Source organism: Fukomys damarensis, unplaced genomic scaffold, assembly GCF_012274545.1.
Source record: "Fukomys damarensis isolate Sample0158 unplaced genomic scaffold, DMR_v1.0_HiC HiC_scaffold_10, whole genome shotgun sequence".
NCBI lineage: Eukaryota > Metazoa > Chordata > Mammalia > Rodentia > Bathyergidae > Fukomys > Fukomys damarensis.
This window is the reverse complement of record NW_022900922.1, coordinates 5,935,265-5,956,651: the sequence shown is the minus strand read 5'-3', so window position 1 is coordinate 5,956,651 and position 21,387 is coordinate 5,935,265. Positions and strand designations below refer to the sequence as shown.

Here is a 21,387-nt window from a genome sequence, read left to right as displayed (position 1 = left end):
GAGGTGCCCGTCCCGTCCGCCGGGCCTGGCCTGGCCTCGGGGCTGGAGTCGGGGGAAGGTGTTTGGGGGCGTGGAATAGAGCGAGGGGAGGTTGGGGAAGCTTTCGGGAGTCGGGAGGGAAGCGAGGGCGAGGAAGCGGGGAGGCGCGCGTGTGGGAGGCCGTGGAGTGGGGAGAGGAGCCCGGAGTCCGCGGTGGAGAGGGAGCGTGGGGCGAGGAGCTCGGGCTGGGACGAAGGCGGCCCGCGAAGGTGACTGGGTGCCCCTGCGAAGGAAGGAAGGGGAGTTGTGGCGGGGAAGCGTGTGAGGTGTAGGAGTGTGAGCCAGAGCAGGAATTTGGGGGAGTTGTTTCGAGGAAGGGCGTTTGGGTATAATTGGGGCAGGTGGACAGAGGCTGTTCGGGCTACTTCCTTTTCATCACTTAGGCTGGTTGATTCCTCATTTCGCATTCATCAGAGGCTCTAAGACTGTTGTTATTGCTGTTGAACTGAGGTAGTCCCACGATATTTGGTCAAATATCCTGCTTGTCTTGATTGGTAAAGCAGAGCTGCTCACAGGTTTAGAGGTACACACTGGGGTGACTGGACCTTCAACTGTTACTCTTCAAGAACTTACTAATAGTGATGCATCGAACAACAACAACAAAAACCCATATTGATTCTTCGAGTGTATCATAGTTTTTAAGGTGTTCATAAAAATTGTACAAATCATCCAGAAAGCCCTTTTTGAACTGTGGTGAAATTTCAAAAGATTCGATGAAGTTTTTCATCATATGTAAAAATTTTCTAAAGTAGAAATGTAAAGACTGGGAGATGCTACTACGCTGTTCTGACCCTGGAACATTTTGAATAACACAGAATGAAAAGGCAAAAGCAGTCTTTCCCTCAGGAGTATTTTCAGAGCAGTCTAATTGTGATTTCATACATAGTCCATATGTAGTTTCCAAAGTTTCTAAGAGGGAAACACTCCATTTCTCTGTCCCCTCACCTCCTCTCGTTGATATCTGTTTTACTAGTAAGCAGTTTTTACTTTCTTCTGAAAGTTCATAATATACTTAGAAAACAAAATAGAATATATAGCTCAAGTGCCAGGGCACTATTTTGGGTACTAGGATGGTGGTTTTTAATTATGGTTTCCTTTTAAAAGCTGTCTGAATATAATTTTATTCGGTAAAATAATTTTAAAAACCTAATTGCTTCAATTAAAAGATCACTAATTTTTGTCTTGATTATTTTGAGATAAAATAGTCTATAAACTTTTTTTTTTTTAATTACATGAAAACCTTTTGGAAAGACCAGATGAAATATTTGGCTGTTGAATAAAGCTTGCTTTTACTAAAATAAGAATTTTAGCGTTTTATGAAATATAACTTTGCTCAGTTTAATTCATGTATTACAAATGTTTACTCATCTGAATCTTTGTCATATGTTTTGGTTTTTTTGAATCCTAAAGTAAGGAAATGTAGTGGAAAAGAGCTCTGGGCAGTGACTAAATTTGTGTAATTTTGGGCAGCTTTTACTGCTGTTGCTGCCTCGGTGTAAAAGTTGAGAATTAGAATAGATAAAACCCAGTAGTCCTCATTTTAAAAGTCTCTCATCTTAGGGACTTTCAGTGTACTCCATACCCCTCTCCATGGTCTTAACTCTTTAAGTAGCAATATCTCCATTTTGATCAATGAATAACTAGAATAAATAGAAAACTTACGTTACTCAGTTTCCATAACTAGCAGGTTGTAGAATTGAGATTTTAACTGAAAGTCTGACTTTGAAGCCCATTCATGTTGTTTCACAAGTTGCATAGATTCTGCTACAGGAACCTTTAGATTTCTGTCACACTGAAATGTAGTTCCAAATGTTCTTTGGTTGGTTGCTTGTACTGTAAGGACTAAATGAATCAAAGAAGATACCAATTCCAAAATTTAGGGGTCCTGTTGAGAATTTCTTCTATTATACCCTGGAGCAGGATTTGTCTTAATTTGCATATGACTTCTACAGTTTATTCATGTAATAGTTATGATTTATTGAATAAATGAATATTGTAGTTATGAAAACTTGTGACTCCATTCTGCTAATAAATTGTGTTTTTTATATCAGATATCAAGTTAATTGCTTAATATTTTTAGAACTTCAGTACTATATTTGTAAATAAAGCATTGATTACAAATTATTTTTATTGTCTGAAACTAGTTTCTTATAACTCTGAAATATTAACTTTGCTACTTGTTGATGCTTCACATCAGAAATAATAAATTCTGTATATATATTTTTTTGCACACAACTAATATTCCTAAATAAGATTACTACTACCTTAAATGTTGTATTGTCTCCATATTTGCTGGCCAGACTCTGCCAAAAAGTTAAAAATGTTTGTAAATACTGCTTAACCATTATCAGGGACTCTTCCTAGTTTTTATTTTTTCTGGTACCAGGAATCAGTCTTCCTAGTTTTTAAATTCACTGTTCTGTTGTAGTCAGTGCCTACTATCAAGTTGTCTTTCTCATAATTTGTTACTCGCAAGGTTCTTTTATCAAGACGGTGGTTCACATTTTACCTCTTGCCAGCTATGGAGGCTTGATCAATTTTCAGTTTACTTATTAATAAAATGGGGGAAACCATATCCACTTCATAAAAATTTTAGTATTAAATGAGATAATGTACATAAAATGTTTAGTATGGTAAGTAGCTATTAATACTGTAGTTTAAGAAACTTGCTTATTTGTAGGATATTTTTCACATTAAAGGTAGATACTTAGTTAAAGATGTGCAAGAATTAATAGTTTTACTTCCAGATAATGTAATCCCAGTTTAGTCTTCACACATAAGCAAGTAGTTTTATTCTTAATATTTTAACAGTGATTGTTTAAATAGGAGTAATTGCCAGTATTTGTTTGGAGTTGTACCAGTTGGGATAACTAAAGCCTTTGGGTGTCAGGATACATAATTGCATAGAACATGGCAATGAGAGAGAATAAGTAAAGGAGGAAAAAGGGAAGACTGAGGAAAAAGTTCAAACTGTAAAAATTCTGTTAGTCTAGATTATCTCAGTGATCATGCTTTTTTTGCTAAAGTAAATTCTTGTGTATTTATAAAATATAAATATTTTGGTTAGCCTAGTTTTTATTGCTGTAATTGAAGCCTATATTTGAAAATATTTAAGAATATTATGTATATCTTTATCTTGTAATAAATTAAGAAGTTTAAGGATTTTATGCTTTTTAAATAGAAGTTTGATTTTCTTGTGTATAACCTTCAGGTAAGTTAGTTAAAACAAGAAGATTGTAAAAAATTTCTATTAGTCTACAGCCATACCACTCTGAACGTGCCCGATCTCGTCTGTAAAATTATATTAGAAAATGAAGCCTGCGTAGAGAAACACATTTTTTAGCAAAAAAATTCCTGAGTTTTGTTGGGAAGTACAAATTTTGTTTTACCATTTATTATATAGAATCTTTACACTAGTGCTTTCCAGCAGAACTTTCTGTGGTAGTAAAAATGTTCTGTATGTGCACTGCCCTGTATAGTGGCTACTAGACACATGTAAAATTGATAACTTAAAATATGGATGGTGTCTGAAGAACTGAATTTCAAATTTTATTTAACTTTAATTTACATGTAAGTAACCACATGTGGCCCGCCAGTAATTTTCATCTGGTGGCGATTGTGTCCCCAGGTTTATTTGGCAGTGTCTGTAGTTCATATTTGGTTGCCACCTGTAGGAGGGTAGTGCTTGCATCAACTACATGCAAAGCAGTGTTGTGTTAAACTTCATAAAGGCAAAAGTTAGCTCTCTAACTCCCAAAAGTAAAAATTATTTTGTGGGCTGAGGATGTGGCTTAGTTGTAAAGGGATGCTTGCATAGTATGCCTGAGGCCCCGGCTTTGGTCAAGAAAGAGTATCTTGTTCAAAAGTGTCTGTTGCAGGGGATTAGCTCAGTGGTGCTGCCACCTGCCTTGCAAGCACAAGGTCCTGAGTTCAATCCCAGGTACCAAAAGTGTCTGTTGTGCTGATATTTAGAAACTAGATTGCTGGCTACTCTCCTGACAGATACAGATCAGACTCTACAAAATTTATAATCATTATGTTTATTAATGTTGGATAATACTAATGAAGAATTGTAGGTCTGGTCTGAGATAGGTTTGATTTGGTTTGGTTTTATTGTACCAGGGATCAAACTCAGGACCTTGCACAGTGCCACTGAGCTAAATCCCCTGGCCCATGTAACAGTTTTTTTTTTAATTGTTATTTTGAAACTTTGATAAGAGCAATGAAGAAAAATTTAAGTCCTCTATTCTCTATTTTGTAAGAGGCAACAGTTTTTATTTTGTTCTCTATGTCTAGTTTAAACACTTCTTTTTGTAGAATATTGTATGAAATATTAGTAACTTAACAATTATGTAATTCTGGCATTAAAACAGACTGAAAATATTCTCAGATACATATTTATAATTAAATTTTATATTGTTTTGGAGTTGATGGTGTTGAATCTGAGTACATGGAAGTTCCTTTTACTTCTTTGTTAGAATTTTTGCTTAACTAAAAATAGTATTTATACATAGGCATAACTAATAATGATAATGGAATGTGACATGAAGAATAAATTTTCTATCCTAGATATACTGTTCCCTTACTCTCACAATTACTGTCATTAATGTGTTTTGTTTAAAACATCACATTTCTAAATAAATGTCACTATTTGCAGTACTAACCTTCTTTTATTCTTACAGATTGTTCTGGGTCACATAATGCCAGCTGAGCGTAAAAAGTCAGCAAGTATGGAAGAAAAAGATTCTTTGCTAAACAACAAGGAGAAAGACTGCAGTGAAAAGCGCCCAGTGAGCAGCAAGGAAAAACCAAAAGAAGATCTCAAGATCACTACCAAGAAAGAGATCAGTAAGGTCCCTGAAGACAAAAAAAAGAAACTGGAAGAAGATAAGAGGAAAAAGGAAGACAAAGAACGCAAGAGAAAAGAAGAAGAAAAGGTGAAAGCAGAAGAAGAATTAAAGAAAAAAGAAGAAGAAAAAAAGAAACATGAAGAGGAAGAGAGAAAAAAGCAAGAAGAGCAAGCAAAACGTCAGCAAGAAGAAGAAGCTGCTCAGTTAAAGTAAGAAAATTAATTATTGATGTGAAGGAATTAAAATATTAGGAATGAGGATGATTATTTGAAATAAAACTTCCTGTGTGCGGCTTCTTAACATTTGGGAGTATCTAAACTTGGTTCTGTATGTTCCACTGAGTAAACTAGTACTAAATGGTTTAATTATTAGTTTAAATAATGGTAAAACTCTTTAATAGTTTATGAAAAGTAAGGTAATCTGGATTGTTTTTGTTTTTTAAAAATTTTTTTAATGGTAAAATAATACGCTGTTATATACATCTTTCACTGAAGAACTGGAAGCTTAGGTCTGACATAATAGTGGTAGCCAGTTTTAGAATATTTATAGCCATGATTTTTGATTTTTGCTTGTTAATTTTACTTTTAAAAAATACTAATTTTTAAAGATACTCCATTTCACAATAACTTTCTCCCTTTCTTTTTCCATCAAAAGAGCTTTAAAAAAAATCTGCCTTTCTACTGAAAATGTTTCATGCAAATGCAAAAACAGGATGATAAAATGAACCAGTCCCTTTTTTACCTATATCTATTGAACGTCAACAGTTACCCAATTTTTACCCCTAGAATATTTTGAGGTATCATTTTATTTTACCCATAAAAACTTATTTAAAGTCTTTTCAATTGAGTTAGCTAATGTTTTCTTAATGTGTGCTTTCACTGTTAGTCCTGTATTTGTGTGTGGCTGGGAAATTTCCCAGAGTTACTCAGATGTCCATATTCTCCACGGTGGATGCAGCCTGTTAAAGTAGTGTAGCTTTTAGTGGGAAAAATCATAGAATAGTAGGTTAACTCAGAAATTTTTATCTCAGATTTGCTTATATATCTATATCTATATCTAGATATAGATATAGATATTTTTTTGTACCGGGGATCAGACTCAGAACCTTGCACTTACAAGGCAGACAGCAGAACGACTGAGCTAAATCCTGGCCTTCATAGATTTATATTTTAAAGTTAATATTCTTTGATCTAAAAATCAGGTTGTCTCTCTCTTCCCACCCCATCCAAGTTATTTTATGACTTCTGCAATTTAAACTTATTCTATCTTTTTAGTGGAAAAAACGGGTGTGTCTATTTTTAACAGTTTTTTCACATTTTATGAAAGGGTGTCTAACTGATAGTTCTCTTCTGGTTTCTTTCTAAATTTTCTAGATCATACTTGAATTAAAACCCTAACTGTAGCAAGTATAGTACTTCATTAAAAGTTTGATTATTGCTGAGTATTGAAAAACAAATCTAACATTTCAAAGCATTTTTTAATTCATTCTCATATTTTTCCAATGCTTTTGTTTTACATTTTATATTCTTCCTAATCATATCATATTTTTCATATTAAGCATCATGTGTTTTATCCATATAGTTTCCCAGGTGGCAGAATGATTTTTAATTGTGTTTTGTTGTTATTATTATTCTTTTGTGGTACTGGGGATTGAACCCAGGTCTTCCAAGTGTTAAACAAGTCCTCTACCACAGAACCACATCTCTAGCCCATGATTTTAAATTTTGATCTAGTTATTGAAAATCTTTCACTCTACCATATATGGTATTGTCAATATATTGAGCTCTCATTATTTTAAGTCATTAATAAAATATCTTCAAAAGTAATGAAAAAGCATTTTTGTCTTTTCGTCTTAGATGCTGATACTTGGTACGATCACCTTTTTTCACTAGGGTTTACTCTTACAGGATTTATCAGTGATGCTTCAAAAATGTTTAGTCTGTTTTATTTGTGTTTCTGTTTTTTTTCATAGAGAGAAGGAAGAATCCATTCAGCTTCATCAGGAAGCTTGGGAACGACATCAATTAAGAAAGGAACTTCGTAGCAAAAACCAAAATGCTCCAGACAACCGACCAGAGGAAAATTTCTTTAGCCGCTTGGACTCAAGTTTGAAGAAAAATACTGCTTTTGTCAAGAAACTAAAAACTATTACAGAACAACAGAGAGACTCCTTGTCCCATGATTTTAATGGCCTAAATTTAAGCAAATACATTGCAGAGGCTGTAGCTTCCATTGTAGAAGCCAAACTAAAAATCTCTGATGTGAACTGTGCTGTGCACCTGTGCTCTCTCTTTCACCAGCGCTATGCTGACTTTGCCTCCTCACTTCTTCAGGTTTGGAAAAAACATTTTGAAGCAAGGAAAGAGGAGAAAACTCCTAACATTACCAAGCTAAGAACTGATTTGCGTTTCATTGCAGAATTGACAATAGTTGGGATTTTCACTGACAAGGAAGGTCTTTCCTTAATCTATGAACAGCTAAAAAATATTATTAATGCTGATCGAGAATCCCACACTCATGTTTCTGTGGTGATTAGTTTCTGTCGCCACTGTGGAGATGATATCGCTGGACTTATACCAAGGAGAGTAAAGAGTGCTGCAGAGAAGTTTAATTTGAGTTTTCCTCCTAGTGAAATAATTAGTCCAGAGAAACAACAACCTTTCCAGAATCTTTTGAAAGAGTACTTTACGTCTTTGACCAAACACCTGAAAAGGGACCACAGGGAGCTCCAGAATACTGAGAGACAAAACAGGTGATTTTCAAATGTTTCTCAGAATTGAGAATTTATTTTGGAGCACATACTTAGAAATGTTTAAACTCTTCATGCTACTGAAAGAACTTATGGAAAAGGGCTCCTTACAGGTGATTTCTTAACATTTCAGGAAAATTTCAAAGTATAATAGTCTAAATGTTCATGTTTAAATGTGAATCTACAAGAGATTGTGTTGCTGATTTTTTAAAAAATCTAGCTAGTAGTACATGGTGGCTTGCTTTGTGGATTTTTTTTTTCCTGTGTTTCCAAAAACTCCTTGATATTGAGTAAATTTTCTATCACTTTGACTTGTTAGTATTTTTCTGTTTGTTTTGATGTTTCTTCTATAACAGGTTAGCTTTCATTGTTTTATATGTTGAGTTGTTAATTTCACTATTGCTGCTTGTTCTTTTTAAGAAAATGAGTCAGTGGTATTAAGGTCATAATTTTGAGAAGTAGTGCACAAAATTAGTTGCAGAAAAATTTACTAGATGTGACTATAAAATATATTTATAGAAGTCTTTTTGGGGGCATTTGTTTAAAATTCTAGAGACATAATGTACTGTGCTTATAGTAATCGGTAAAAGATCAAACCTAGTGACCATCTCTGTTAGTAAATAGTGTAGACTCTATAGTGTCTCCACTGAGAAAACATTAATAAGTTGGAAGTAAGTATAGTCTGTGGGTGTTGTGTCAACTGTTATGGACAGTAAATATGGAGGAGGGCTAAGGGTGTGCAAAAAGGAGAATAACAGCATATAGCTGAGTACTTTCCAACTAGTATAATTGGTTGAGAATCTGGAATTGCTATTAATCAGACATTAATATGGGTTCCCAGCAGTCTGCAGTGGGGAAGGACAACCATAGATTTAGTAGTTACCACTGGAGGATGATTGACTTAACCAGAAGAGAAGACAGTAATTTTGTTATGCCAGTACTATAGGTAGGACCGATGCAAAGATTATGTGCTAATAATTACTCAAGTGAGAATTTGAGATGCCAGTCTTATTACCAGTGATTGTTTTTAGAAAGAAAACGGGCTGGAGATTTAGCTCAGTGGCACTGCGCCTGCCTTTCAAGTGCAAAGTCCTGAGTACAATCACTGGAACCAAAAAAGAAAGAAAGAAAGAAAGAAAGAAAATGCCAGTGAATCCCAGCTGGTCAGGAGACTGAGAGGATCACTTGAGTCCAGGAATTTAAGACCACCCTGTACAATGACATTCCCTGTCTAAAAAAAAAAAGACAATTGTGATTATTGTTTTATGCCTTTGAATGTTAATAAGTCTCATATTTAAGACTTCTTCATTGTTTCCGTAATGCTTTGTCATTTTCATAGTCCTTATATTTTCAACTTAATGTATCACAATTTGGACTTTTTAAGTTTGTTAAAATTGGTTAGTTTTATTGGCCACTTGAAGGGTTTGTGTTTGTGTTTTTTGCGGGGGAGCTCAAAGAATTATAGTAGGAAAATCTACAGTGGTTTACTCGTCACCTTTCTAATTCAGGAATCTGTTTAATCGATTCTTGATAGAAAAGGTTATTATTCCTCTGGATTCCTCTCAGAAAGAGCTCAGGGCCCTCTGAGCCATATTGGGCACACCTATTTGCTATGAATTCTTTGTTATGTCGAGTTGAAATTTAACCCTCTATATAATGATTAATTTTGATTTAGTTTTTTTCTGGTAAAAGTGGAATAAAGTTACTTAAAGGGATTTATGAACTGCTCACCTGTTCACAGTAAATTCAGTACAGAAGCTGAGTAAATCTTTGGAAAGTATGGAGCAACTTTCTGTTACCATGATCATCTCACTGTATTTTATGAAAGTGTTTGTAATGATTGGGAAGACAAATTAATCTCTTACCACAGATAATTGGAGAAGCACTGATATAGGACGTGTGTCCACTTTTCTTCCCCTGACAATAATTCAGATATTAGTGAACTGCCTGTTCTTCAGACTAAACATGTCCAGGTTGTCAGTGTGTTTCGTTGTTTCCAGATAGTTCACTACCCTTAGGATAGTTGTCTCAGATGCGTTAATATTTATGACTTATAATTGCTTTTACTTTTAGAGCTGCCTTGTCATCTTTTTTACTTTCTTTTAGGCTTCTTTACACTAAAGCCTGATTTCTCAATTGAATTGCTTCACTAGTATCTTTTAAAGCCTAGATAAGTACTTGGTTAAACTCTCATTAAACTTTGTTTAGATGCTTTTGACATAATATTTTAACCTAATGATAATTTTGAATGTTAATTATATTCACATTATAAGTACCTGCTCAGGTCATTGATAAACAGCTTTGTGGCCTTTCTTCAGAAACTTTTGTTTTGTGTTTTTAAGATGGTCTCACTGTATCGTTCAGGGTGGGCTGAACTTACTACGTAGCCCAGGCTGGCCTTGAATTTGTGGTGATCCTCCTGTCTCAGGAGAGTGTTGGGATTACAGCCATGAACCACCACACCAGGCTACTTTAATCCATTCTGATACAGAACTGTTAATCTCTGGCTATTAGAGAAGGTTACTTGTAAAGTGTAGACTGACCTTAGCATTGAAGAAATCATTTATCGTGGGTGACTTTATCCACTTACAGATGTAATCATTTGGGGGAAGTTAGAATCTTAATCACCATCAAAATCAGTTGGCATAAGCTTAATAAATTACTCATGCTCTAGGATACCTTCAATCCACACGACTTCTGTAGTGAAGATGGAGATACCTGACTGAACAAAAAAGACTGAAGAATGGGTTAATGCAGAGTCCCTGCTTAACCTAATCTTAGTCTCCTTCCTTCTAAAAAGGTACACTACAGTGTACCACTAAAACGACCAGTTTCTAAAAGTTTCTCTTTTCCAGTAATTATCCAGTAGGTATTTTCCTGGGACTAAAAAGTCATGGACAGTAGTTTTTAGGTTTCTCATAGGTGTTATAATGCTGGAAAACTAAGCTAGCCGATAAGTAAAGCTCATAGGCAGTTAAATGTCTTTAAGCCTTTATTCTATCTTTATTAAAATCAAATATACTTATTTTCAGTCTAAAAATTATAAATATTAGTCATTTTATTACAACTTGGGAGACAGTGAAGTTCTTTGTGAAGTTTTGTTCTGTATGCATTAAAGTCTACTTAAAAATTTAGCCAATTTTTAAACACATGTAAAATCTCTGGTGCTTTCTTAAAGACACTAATGAATAAATGAAGAAAGTGATTTAATGAGTCATACTGAATCCTCTAACTGTTCTTTTCTCATATTATCAAAGTGGTTTGATTTTAAAGTTTAGTTAAAAAAATGAGTATAATGCAGACTTTCTCCCTCTCACGTTGTTAATAGGTATCCCCCAGCCCCATCCTTATCCCCCCCCCAATACTGGTGTTGAATTCAGGGATCACTGACCTACATCCCCAGCCCTTTTTATTTTGTAGTACTGAGAATTAAACCCTCATGAGGGTTTATGTACCACTGAGCTATATCCCCAGCTTTTCTTATTTTTCATTTTGAAACATGGTCTTGCTAAGTTGCTCAGGTTGGCCTGGTACCTGCCATCCTTCTCATCCTTAGTGCCCTGAGTGGCTGGAATTACAGCCCACTTTGTAAGGCTCAAGTTTCTTTTGTTAATGCAAATTCATGCAGCCTTAGTTGACTGAGGTTAAAACTTAAAAGTATGTTGGCTTAAAATTAAATAGTGTTTTTACTCATTTTCCATGTAAGTGGAGTTGTACCTGTTCTTATAGGTAGGTTGATCAATTGGTAATATTTAAGCACTATTAAAATTTTACTTTGTTGTACTTTAAACTTAAGGTGACTCTAACAATACTGTAAAAGCTCTAAAATTGTTACCTCCTTCTAGATATTATACTTTGACATAGTAGTTGTTTAATATTTGAGTATAATTAGGCTTTACTGTATATTTACAAGTTTGTAAGACATCCATTACCAAATTCCAAAAAGAGACTGCAGAAAAATTTAAGATAAATTTTTATGATAACTTGACAGAAAGCATACAGAAATGAAAAGTAAAACTCAATAGTTGCCAGATGTGGTGGTACATGCTCTATAGTTTCAGTTGCCTGGGAAACTGAGGCAGGAGGATCTCAAATTTGAACCCAGACTGAGCAACATAGCAAGATTCTGTCTCACAATTTACAGAATAAAATCAGAAAAGGCTGGGGATATAGCCAGTGATACAATGCTTGCCTAGCTTGCCTGAGGCTGTGGTTTCAGTCACCAGGAGAAGTTTTTCTTGAGTCTGCTTCATAATCATTTTTCAAGCTTCATTTACTTATTTTATGTTATTTTGTATAACTGTATGTGGTCAAAGTTAAGGATATTACGCATTTTTGCTGAGATTTTTTTTCCTTTTTAATTTGGCTGATGGAAGTTCAAAATAATACTTGGCTTTGAAGTTTTTGCCTTTTTGGTGCGCTTTGGCATATTTTTTCCTCCTTAAGGAAGTATTATTTTACATGAATCTGTAATCTTAAGTGACCCTCACAGACTCCCTCAAAGAAATACCTATAATTTGAAGGTGAGAGATTTAGGGATTTAAGCATTTGCCCAATTTAACTTGGATAGCCAGTGATAGAATGAGATTCTTAAGATTCTACAGTTACATAGTACCTGTTGTTACCTGTATTTACTACTGTCAGTTGTTTTAAGTGTAATACATGTATGAGTCATTCAGTATTCAAGTCAAATGCAAACAAGAGGACCCAAAAGAGGACGTAAAATAAGCATCTCTGGGTAGGCCTGCCTTTGAACTATGCATCTAAAAACATTGTGATTTAAGTATAGCATACAAAGAAAATAATTTTAATATGCGAGGTAGCATAGGTCAGTATTTAAGAGCATGGTCTCTAGAACCAAACTGCTTGGGTTTGAATCTTAGATCTATCATTTGCTCATTATATAGTCTTGTGCAAGTTACCTAAATCAGCTTTAGTTTTCCTATCTGTAAAAGGTAACAATACCCTACCTCTGGGGTAATTGTGAATCATGTATGTGTATATCTATAAAAGCACATTATAGTATTTGGCACATTTTAAGTGTTCAGCAGATGTTAGCTATTAATATATTGCCTGTTTAATCTTTTAAAAACTTTATCTTTTTATCATTTCAAAAGTTAAACTTTTAAACTTCCACAGCTTGTTTTAAATTTCATTTTCAAGACAATGTAAAGCAACTCAGTAATCTATAAAATAAAAGAACAAGTCAAATGGTTTAAAAATGGAAAATAAAATGTCTCAGTATGAGATGAGGCATTAAAGAGATTTTGTTTGTGAGTTATACGTAATTCAATAATTATTTGATATTTTATGTGTTACCGTTTTACTTTAGTAATATAAAAAGCACTTCACAAATTGAAGATTGATGTACCTTATGGATGCTTCCAGACAGCCATGTCATATCTGTTGAGTATAGGAAGCCTACTTTTTACAAATTTTTATTATAATGAATACATCTGAACTGATTTTGTTTTTGTTGATTACTTTTTACACCTGTAAAAGAGTACCAGTACCTCTCTATTGTGCAGTTATATGAGAGGGAATGAACGAGTTCATAAACGTTTAACATCGATGCTGACTTGGTTAACTCCAGTTATGACACAGGGATAGACAAACCATGGCCTGTGGGCCAGTTTAGATCTGTGTCTAGGTTTTGTACAGCTTATAACCTAAGAATAGTTTTTACCTTTATAAGTGGTTGAAAAAAATAAAAATAGAATATATGTTTTAAAACATGAAAATTACATGAAATTCAAATTTCAGTGTCCATAAATAAAGTTTTGTTGTAATATAGTCATACTCATTTGTTTACCTATTGTCTGTGTCTGCTCTTGTATTACATATAGCAGGATTGAATAGCTTCAACAAAGACAGCAGCATGGTCTACAAAACCTAAAATATTAACTCTCTGGCAGTTTAAACAAAAGTTTTCTTGATTTTTGGTTTATGACATTCTCAAAAGTGATTTCTATCCAACTTTATGTAGTAGATATGTTTCTTAAAAGATAGTAATTACAGTGATATGTGCTGAATTATTTTTAACTTGATTTTGCTTTTATTTCCAGTGTTATATTTCCACTGAATTGAATTTGGATAAGGGATAGGGGTGTAGCTCAGTGGTAGAGCACTTGCCTCTCATGGGTGAAAACAAGGCCCTGGGTTCAATGTGCACCAAAAATGGTGAGGGATGGATGGATGTATATATATAAATATTACTGATGTAAAGAAGAGGTACTCTGGTCAAATGTGCTGTGTGATGTTTAGTTCCCTCCCAGAGCCACGTTTTCTTCTTTTTTTTTTCTCTCTGGCAATGCTGGGGATTGATTCCAAAGTCTCGTATATGCTAGGCAAGTGCTTTGTCATTGAGCTGTACATCCCCAGCCCCCTTCACAGAGGTTTTCTAAGACATTAATTAAGCAGAAAATTTTTTCCTATGGGCATCAAAGTTTAAAAACTGACATACATACTTCTATGTATGTCATTTAAATGTTTTAACTTTAAATTTCTGTGTGATTCTAGGATTTTTGAATATTCAGACACCTTTGACAAGTTATTTCTGTTATGTCAGAATATAGTCTTTACCTCATATGTGGATTTAGCCAGGTATGTGGTGAATGTATATTAAATCAGTGGTCAACGATAAGATATGACTGTATAAGTTCTGTTTATAACAGAACTCCTAATTCTGTTTATTAGTATCCCATCCTTCTTACTCAGTGCTTGATGTAAGAAGTGGTTAGAAAACAAAGCAACCAAAATCTAAAGTTTTTCCCTGAGAACTGTTCTCATTAAATAATAGCTGAGGTACATGTTCCCTAGTTAGGTAAGTTACTGATAGTAAAGAATTTGATCTTGAAGTTGAGATATGGGGTAGGAAAGAATGTTTGAATTTCAAAATTTTAGCTGGACTAGAGAGGAATGGGAACCCTGACATAGGGAGCCAACCTTGATGCAAATCAATTTTAACTGAGTGCAGAGTCTTAGGCAAATATTTGAATGTGAGGTTGATAGTAGAGAAGAACTGTTAATTTCCTGTTCTGATAAATTATGACTTTGCTATTGCTTATATATCAGCAATTCTTAGTATTTTCTGTCTTTTTAAAAATTCATTGTTTATTGGTATATTTTAGGTATACAGTATGATGACATTTATCATTTAGAATTTGTACCTTTACATGATATATTTTGTTTCTTATTTTTTCCCCATTCTCCTGCCCTCCCTTCAACCTCTCCAAGTATTTTCTATCTTAGACTGGCTGTTTTTTCAGATGGCCAGAATGTCATAACCTAGAGAAATAAATTTCCAAGTTATTTTACTTTAAGATATTTTATAATTCCTTTCCAAGTACTGAAGTAATGTTGTACCTTAGTTGTTGTTATTACAGGCTTTGAAATCTCTTAAAATCATTATTCGTTCTACAATTTGCTTGAGAATGAATTCTTTGGTTTTTATCAGTTAACATTTTTCCCAATAATACAATGGAAACATTTTAAAGTAATGTACTTTTGAACATTATATACTTAAAAATAGTTTAATTTGAGAGAGAGAGACAGAGAGCGTGTGTGTGTGTGTGAGTGTGTGTGTGTGTGTGTGTAGTGGTAAGGATTGAACCCATGGCCTTTGCACTGAGCCTTTAAAAAAAATCTTTGAAGACAAAGTCTCACTAGACTGAGCTTGAACTTGAAACCTTCCTTTCCTAGCTTTCTAGAGTATTGGGATTACAGGTATGTGCCACCATACTTGGTTTGGATTTTTTTCTTAAACCTCCAAGTGACTTTATTAGAACTTCTGATTAAAAGTTCTTTTTTTGTGGTGGGGGTACCAGGGATTGAACTCGGGTCTTTGTGCTTGCAAGGCAGGCCACGGAACCACTGAGCTAAATCCCCAGCCGTTGATTAAAAATTCTAACAAGCTCATTCATAGTAATGTTAGTGGTTTCTTTCATGGGTGTGAATATTTTACAGGGCTTTAGGTTTTTGTTTTAATTTTTAAACTTCTTAATAAAGCTTATTGAATCCAATTTTGCTTTTCCTTGTCATATTAGTGTGAAAAAAATGTTTGAAGTGAGAGCAAAACCTGTGGATAGTATTTTCAGTTTTTAGAGAAACACTTTTAGCTTGGATTATTATGTTTAGACTATTGATATTTTACTAATATGTTTGTTAAATGTCCAGTGTATATTGACATCATAAGTAAATGAGTGAAAATTTCTCACATTTGACCATATTAAGCCAGTTTTGAAAAAGGGAATGACTGTAGTTAGTCCGTGCATTGATGTGTTTGTAATAGAAACCAATACTTTTAAAATAAGATGTTATTATTTGGACTGTTACAGTATTTAAATAGAAATTTATGTGGGTGGGAATAGGGTAAGATAGAAAAGTTTGGAAATTGTTTCAAATAAGCAGGGAACAATAAATGTAGCATGACTTTTCCACTTTGTTTTCTGTAGCTTTTAAGATGATCACATCTCAGTTTATTAAGACTCAAATGACAACACATCAAACACTTGTATTACTTTTGAAAATGACTTATAATTTATAGTTGACTTTGAAACCTGAATTTATGTTATGGTTTATAAGTTTCCACTGTTACACAACTACAGCAATATATAGTATAGAATGAATTAGATCCTGTTGTATGGCTCAGTTGTTTATACCTAATAGTGTAGGAATTTTGACATTTTCCAGTAGTTCTGCATTTGTAATCGTGGAGGACTTACTAGTATACTGTTGTAATGTGAAAGTATAGTTGTCTCCCCTAGCCTCCTCCATATAGCATGGACTTAAGTAAGTGGGTTTCTCAGTTAGCATCTGTGAAATGGACTATAAATTGACAACTGGCTATGTGGGAGATGTGAGCTTTTTTTTTCTTGGTACTGATCGAACTCAGGACCTTCCACTTGCCAAGCAGGCATGGCACCACCAAACTAAATCCCCAGCCCTGTGGGCTTTTTCAAAAGATAATCTTATACAGAGTTTAAGGATAACTTGATCTGTTTTTGAACCCATTTACAACCTGTTATTTTTGAAAGCTGACTTAGATAGATGCAGTAAATTTTTTTAGTTTTTCTGTATGTCTGAGAAAAGTACGGCATAACAAAATTATTTTATTTACATTTATTTAAATTACATATATCTCTTTTGTACCAGGGATCGAACTCAGGACCTTGTGCTTTATTTAAATTATATTAATCACAGTATTTCTGTATCACATCATTGTGGAGACATAAGAATAACTGATTCTATAACATGTTGCTTCTTGATACTGATTTGTCCATTCAGTGTTCTTTAGTTAAATGTGTTAACTAGAGGACAGTATGACAGTAACAAAGTCCTAAATGCCCTCTCATTATTAGGTAGTACATTGTTAAATATGTTATTTCTGAAAATATACTTTATAATCTGAGGAAATTTAATTGCTTAAATGTTGATTGTATTTTAATTTGCAAATATATCTTGAAAATGCTAGGTTATAAAAATAAGTTAGCAAAAAGGTTGTGCTGGATTTGTGTGATAAGGTCAGATTTTATGGAACATTTCCCATGTAGCAGTATATGAACATGTCTGTAAATAAGTTTATCAGATTATTTTATCATTTGTTTACAGGCGCATTCTACATTCTAAAGGGGAATTAAGTGAAGATAGACATAAACAATATGAAGAATTTGCTATGTCTTACCAGAAGTTGCTGGCAAATTCTCAATCTTTAGCAGACCTTTTGGATGAAAATATGCCAGATCTTCCTCAGGATAAGCCAACACCAGAAGGTAAAGTACTCTTGAATGTGATTTTTTTTTTTTTTAATGAGCACTGTTACTGACCTTTAGGTTTATCACATACATATTGATATTTTAAGTTTTTAAAATTCAAAACTTTTTAAATGAAGAAATGAGATTAAGACCTAATAAACTTGAAAAATGTGTTACATAGAACTAAAGGTTACTTTGCCATTTTGTGAGCTGAATTAACCTCATTATACCAACTCCTTTATAAAATATGTTTTGGGGTAGATAAATACTAATAAATGATTAATCTTAAAAATATCCAGTCTTATTTATGTAAAAATAGTAACTAAAGTATTTTGGGGTTTTTTTGTTGTTTTGGTTTTACTTTTTTATTTTTAGTAAAGTGTTTGTAAAGCATCCTCTTAAAAAATATTTTGTATTTTTCATCCTCAGTGAAATATAGTGATTGTATGCTGTTAGTGCATTTATTATAGTTTTATATAATCAAGCATGTAGTTCCTAGTAATTTTTGTATTCCAGAAATCAATGGATCTAGTAGTTAGGAGAATCAAGCAGGAGTATTACAACTTTAAAGTTAGCTTGGTCTACAGAGTAAGAGCCTTACTCAAAAAAAAAAAGGGCCGGGGATTTAGCTCAGCGGTTCCGTGGCCTGTCTCACAAGTGCAAGGACCCGAGTTTGATCCCTGGTACCAAAAACAAAATAACAAAAAAACAAAAAAAAACCAAGCTGTTTCATGCCTTTGCAGTACTGGGGATTAAACCCGAGTTCACACTTGATAGGTGCTTTACCACTGAGCTGCATCCCCAGCCCAAACTTAAATTTTTTGGAAGACATTCTCCCTAAACTTTGAGTTTTTGTTTAATCCATCTTGTGTCATAGTATATTTATTGTGATATTTTAGAACCAAAATCTATTCATAGTAGTTAGCATCCTTTGATACTGACTTATTTTTTTACTATTTTTTTAAAAATGCTGGTGAATTTTCTTTGAAATGCATTTAGAATTAATTTTAGGCATTTCCCAGGGATAGCAAACCTTTGACAAAATTCTGTAATTGTTTTTAGAAGATATTTTCATCTAGTACAAAATTGCATGGTGAAAAAATTTTTTTCTTTCAGTATATTGAAGATGTTCATCTTCTGGCTTGCATTGTTTCCAGTGAGAAAGCTATCATTCTTATCTCTGTTCCTGTTAATATGATATGTATTGCCTATCTGGTTGATTTTTTTTTTTTCATTGTCTCTGATTTCAAGCAGTTTAAGTATGATCTAACATTGTGGTTTATGTTTCTTGTGCTTGAATTTCATTGAATTTCTTGGATCTGAGTATTCATACTTTGCATCAGATTTGGGAAATCTTGTCTTTTTTTTTTTTTTGAGACAGGGTCTCACTATGTAGTGAGACTGACCTGGAATTCACTATGTAGCCCAGGCTGGTCTTGAACTTACAGTGATCCTCCTTTCTCTGCCTCCTGAGTGCTGGGATTCCAGGTGTGCGCCACCACTCCCGGGATGGGAAATCTTGTCTTTATATCTTCATATATGTTCTGTTTTCCCCTTTGTCTCCTCTCCTGTGGGTACTCAATAACTATATTAGATTGTTTCGAGTTGTCCTACAGCTCATTGATGGTCTGGCCTTCAATATTTTTATTCTTCACAATTTTTTTTTCTGTTTATTGGAAAGTTCTTATTCTTTTTTAAGGTTCAGTAATTTTTCTGTTGTAGTATCTAATGTATTATAAATCCCATCTACAGGTGCAATTTTTACTCTAGAAGCTGGATGCACTTTCCTTCTTAACATGTACATTAACCATCTCCTAGCTCATTCAGCATGTGAAATGTAACAGATATTTTTAATGTGTCATTTCTGAGTTTTAATTGATTATGGTTGATTAATCTTTATATGTCTGATAATTTTTCTTTTTTTTTGCATGCTCAATCATATCGTATTAGATGTATGTCATATGTTTTTGTATACTTATAAATATCTTTGCACTTTCTTCTGTGATACAGTTATGTGGAAGTCGTTTCATATTTGAAAAGATGTTTTGTTAGGGGGCAGTCTCTAGAACTAATTTTCCCTAATACTGAGATAGTACCCTTTCTGACTCAACCGGTTTTTTATGAACTAGAAAATGCTTTCAGTTTTCATTAGGGCATTCAGATTGTGAGGACTAACTCTTTTGAGTAGCTATTTTCTTAGCCTCAGTAGCGGCTAACCATTACTCAGGCAACATTCAGAGAGGACCCTCTGTAGATCTTTGAGGCCTGTCTCTGTGATGCTTTCTCCTTTCTGGTACTCTGTCCTGGTATCTCTTGATGCCTTGAATTCTTTGTTGTCTGTATCCGGGAGGATGCTGCTCTCTCCCTAGCTTCTACTTTACCCAGTCATAGCCTAAAAAAATCTAGTGAGTAAGCTAGGTCTCTTACAGGCTTGCCCTCGCTTGGGGATTTTTTCTGTGCTACTTGCTGTCTAGTGTTTGTAGACTTATTGTGTAGTGTTTGGAGGGCTAGTAATTAATGGCTCATAGTAATATCCTCTTGTATAATTGTGCTATAATTTATTTGTCCTCTATTGATTGACATTTCTAGTTTTAGATATTATAGTCATTAGGTATTTTAGTTGATGCTGAAACAAAATCCCCTGAAGCTACTTCTTTCTGTGTGCACATTATTATTATTATTATTATTTTGTACTGGGGATCAAACTCAGGACTTTGTGCTTGTGAGGCGGGCATTGGCACCACTGAGCTAAATCCCTGGCTCCAGGACAAATTCTTGGAAGTAGGATTCTTGGATTAAAGGAGCATTACATTTTAAATTTCAGTATTTAATGCCATATCTTCTTTCAAAGAAATTAACATACTACTGACTGTATGAGAATGGTTGTTTCCGGGTCTGGGGATTTAGCTTAATGGTGCCCCTGCTTGCCTTGCAAGGTCCCAGATTCGATCCCTGGTACCAAAAAAAAAAAGTGGTTGTTTCCTCCACCTTACTGTATTATGTTTTTTTATTTTAAAATTCTGAGATGTAGCTATTGGCTTTTTATCAGTATATCCCCCCCCTTTTTTTTTTTTTAGTTTTTTTGATACTGGGTTTCACTATGTAGTTGAGACTGACCTGGAACTCATTATGTATCCCAGGCTGATCTCGAACTTTCAGCGATCTTCCTGCCTCAGCTTCCCAAGTGCTGGGATTACAGCAATATATTCTTTTCTTTATGAAGTTCCTGTTTGAATCCTTCCTGTTATTCTCCCCAATTGTATCTTTTTTTTTCTTTCTTTTTATTGAGTTTATTGGTACATTCTAGGTATACAGTACAGTTACCTACATTCATTACTGGGATCTTGTACCTTTACATGACAGGTCTTGTTTCTCATTTTTTCCCTTTGTCCCTGCCCTCCCTTCACCCCCTCCTCCCCTCCCCATTTGCAAACACTTTATTTCCATTTTTTCATCCCAATTGTATCTTCTTAAAAAAATTGTGTCTTATTTTAATTGATTTGTAACAGCACTTTGCATGTTAAGGAAATTGATTTTTTCATATGCTTTGCAAATGTTTCCTATTAATGTTTGCTTTTTTTTTTGTTAAATTTATTTTTTTGGTATCAGGGATCGAACTCAGGACCTTGCACTTGAGAAGCAGGCAGCAGAACCACTGAGCTAAATCTCCAGCTCTGTTCGCTTTTAATTTTGTAAATTTTTTTGCCTCTCAGAAGTTGAATTTCTTTTTATGACTTACTACAAATACTTTACTTTTAGATATGTAAAATATGCTTCTTCTTCTTTTTTTTTTTTTTTTTTTTTTTGGTGCTGGGGATTGAATTCGGGTCCTTGCGCTTTTGAGACATGTGGCAGAACCACTGAACTAAATCCCTGGCCTAAAATACACATTTTTTAGAATAAAAAATAAAATTCTTGTATCAGATCCATTCCATTTTCCCAAGTAACCAGTATAAACAGCTTGAAGCCAGGCGTGGTGGCTCACGCCTGTAATCGC

At 34.1% G+C, this 21,387-nt stretch overlaps 1 protein-coding gene across 3 annotated transcripts in view; it reads left to right on the top strand.

The window, feature by feature from the left end:
* The window catches only part of Upf2 (UPF2 regulator of nonsense mediated mRNA decay), a 99,659-nt gene that overhangs the window by 788 nt on the left and 77,484 nt on the right, over positions 1-21,387 (top strand). For all 3 annotated transcript variants that reach the window (XM_010621361.3, XM_010621363.2, XM_010621362.3), the window contains exons 2-4: positions 4,722-5,098; positions 6,862-7,641; positions 17,248-17,408. In XM_010621361.3, coding sequence (XP_010619663.1) covers positions 4,722-5,098; positions 6,862-7,641; positions 17,248-17,408 — 1,318 coding nt within the window. The remainder of the gene's footprint in view (positions 1-4,721; positions 5,099-6,861; positions 7,642-17,247; positions 17,409-21,387) is intronic.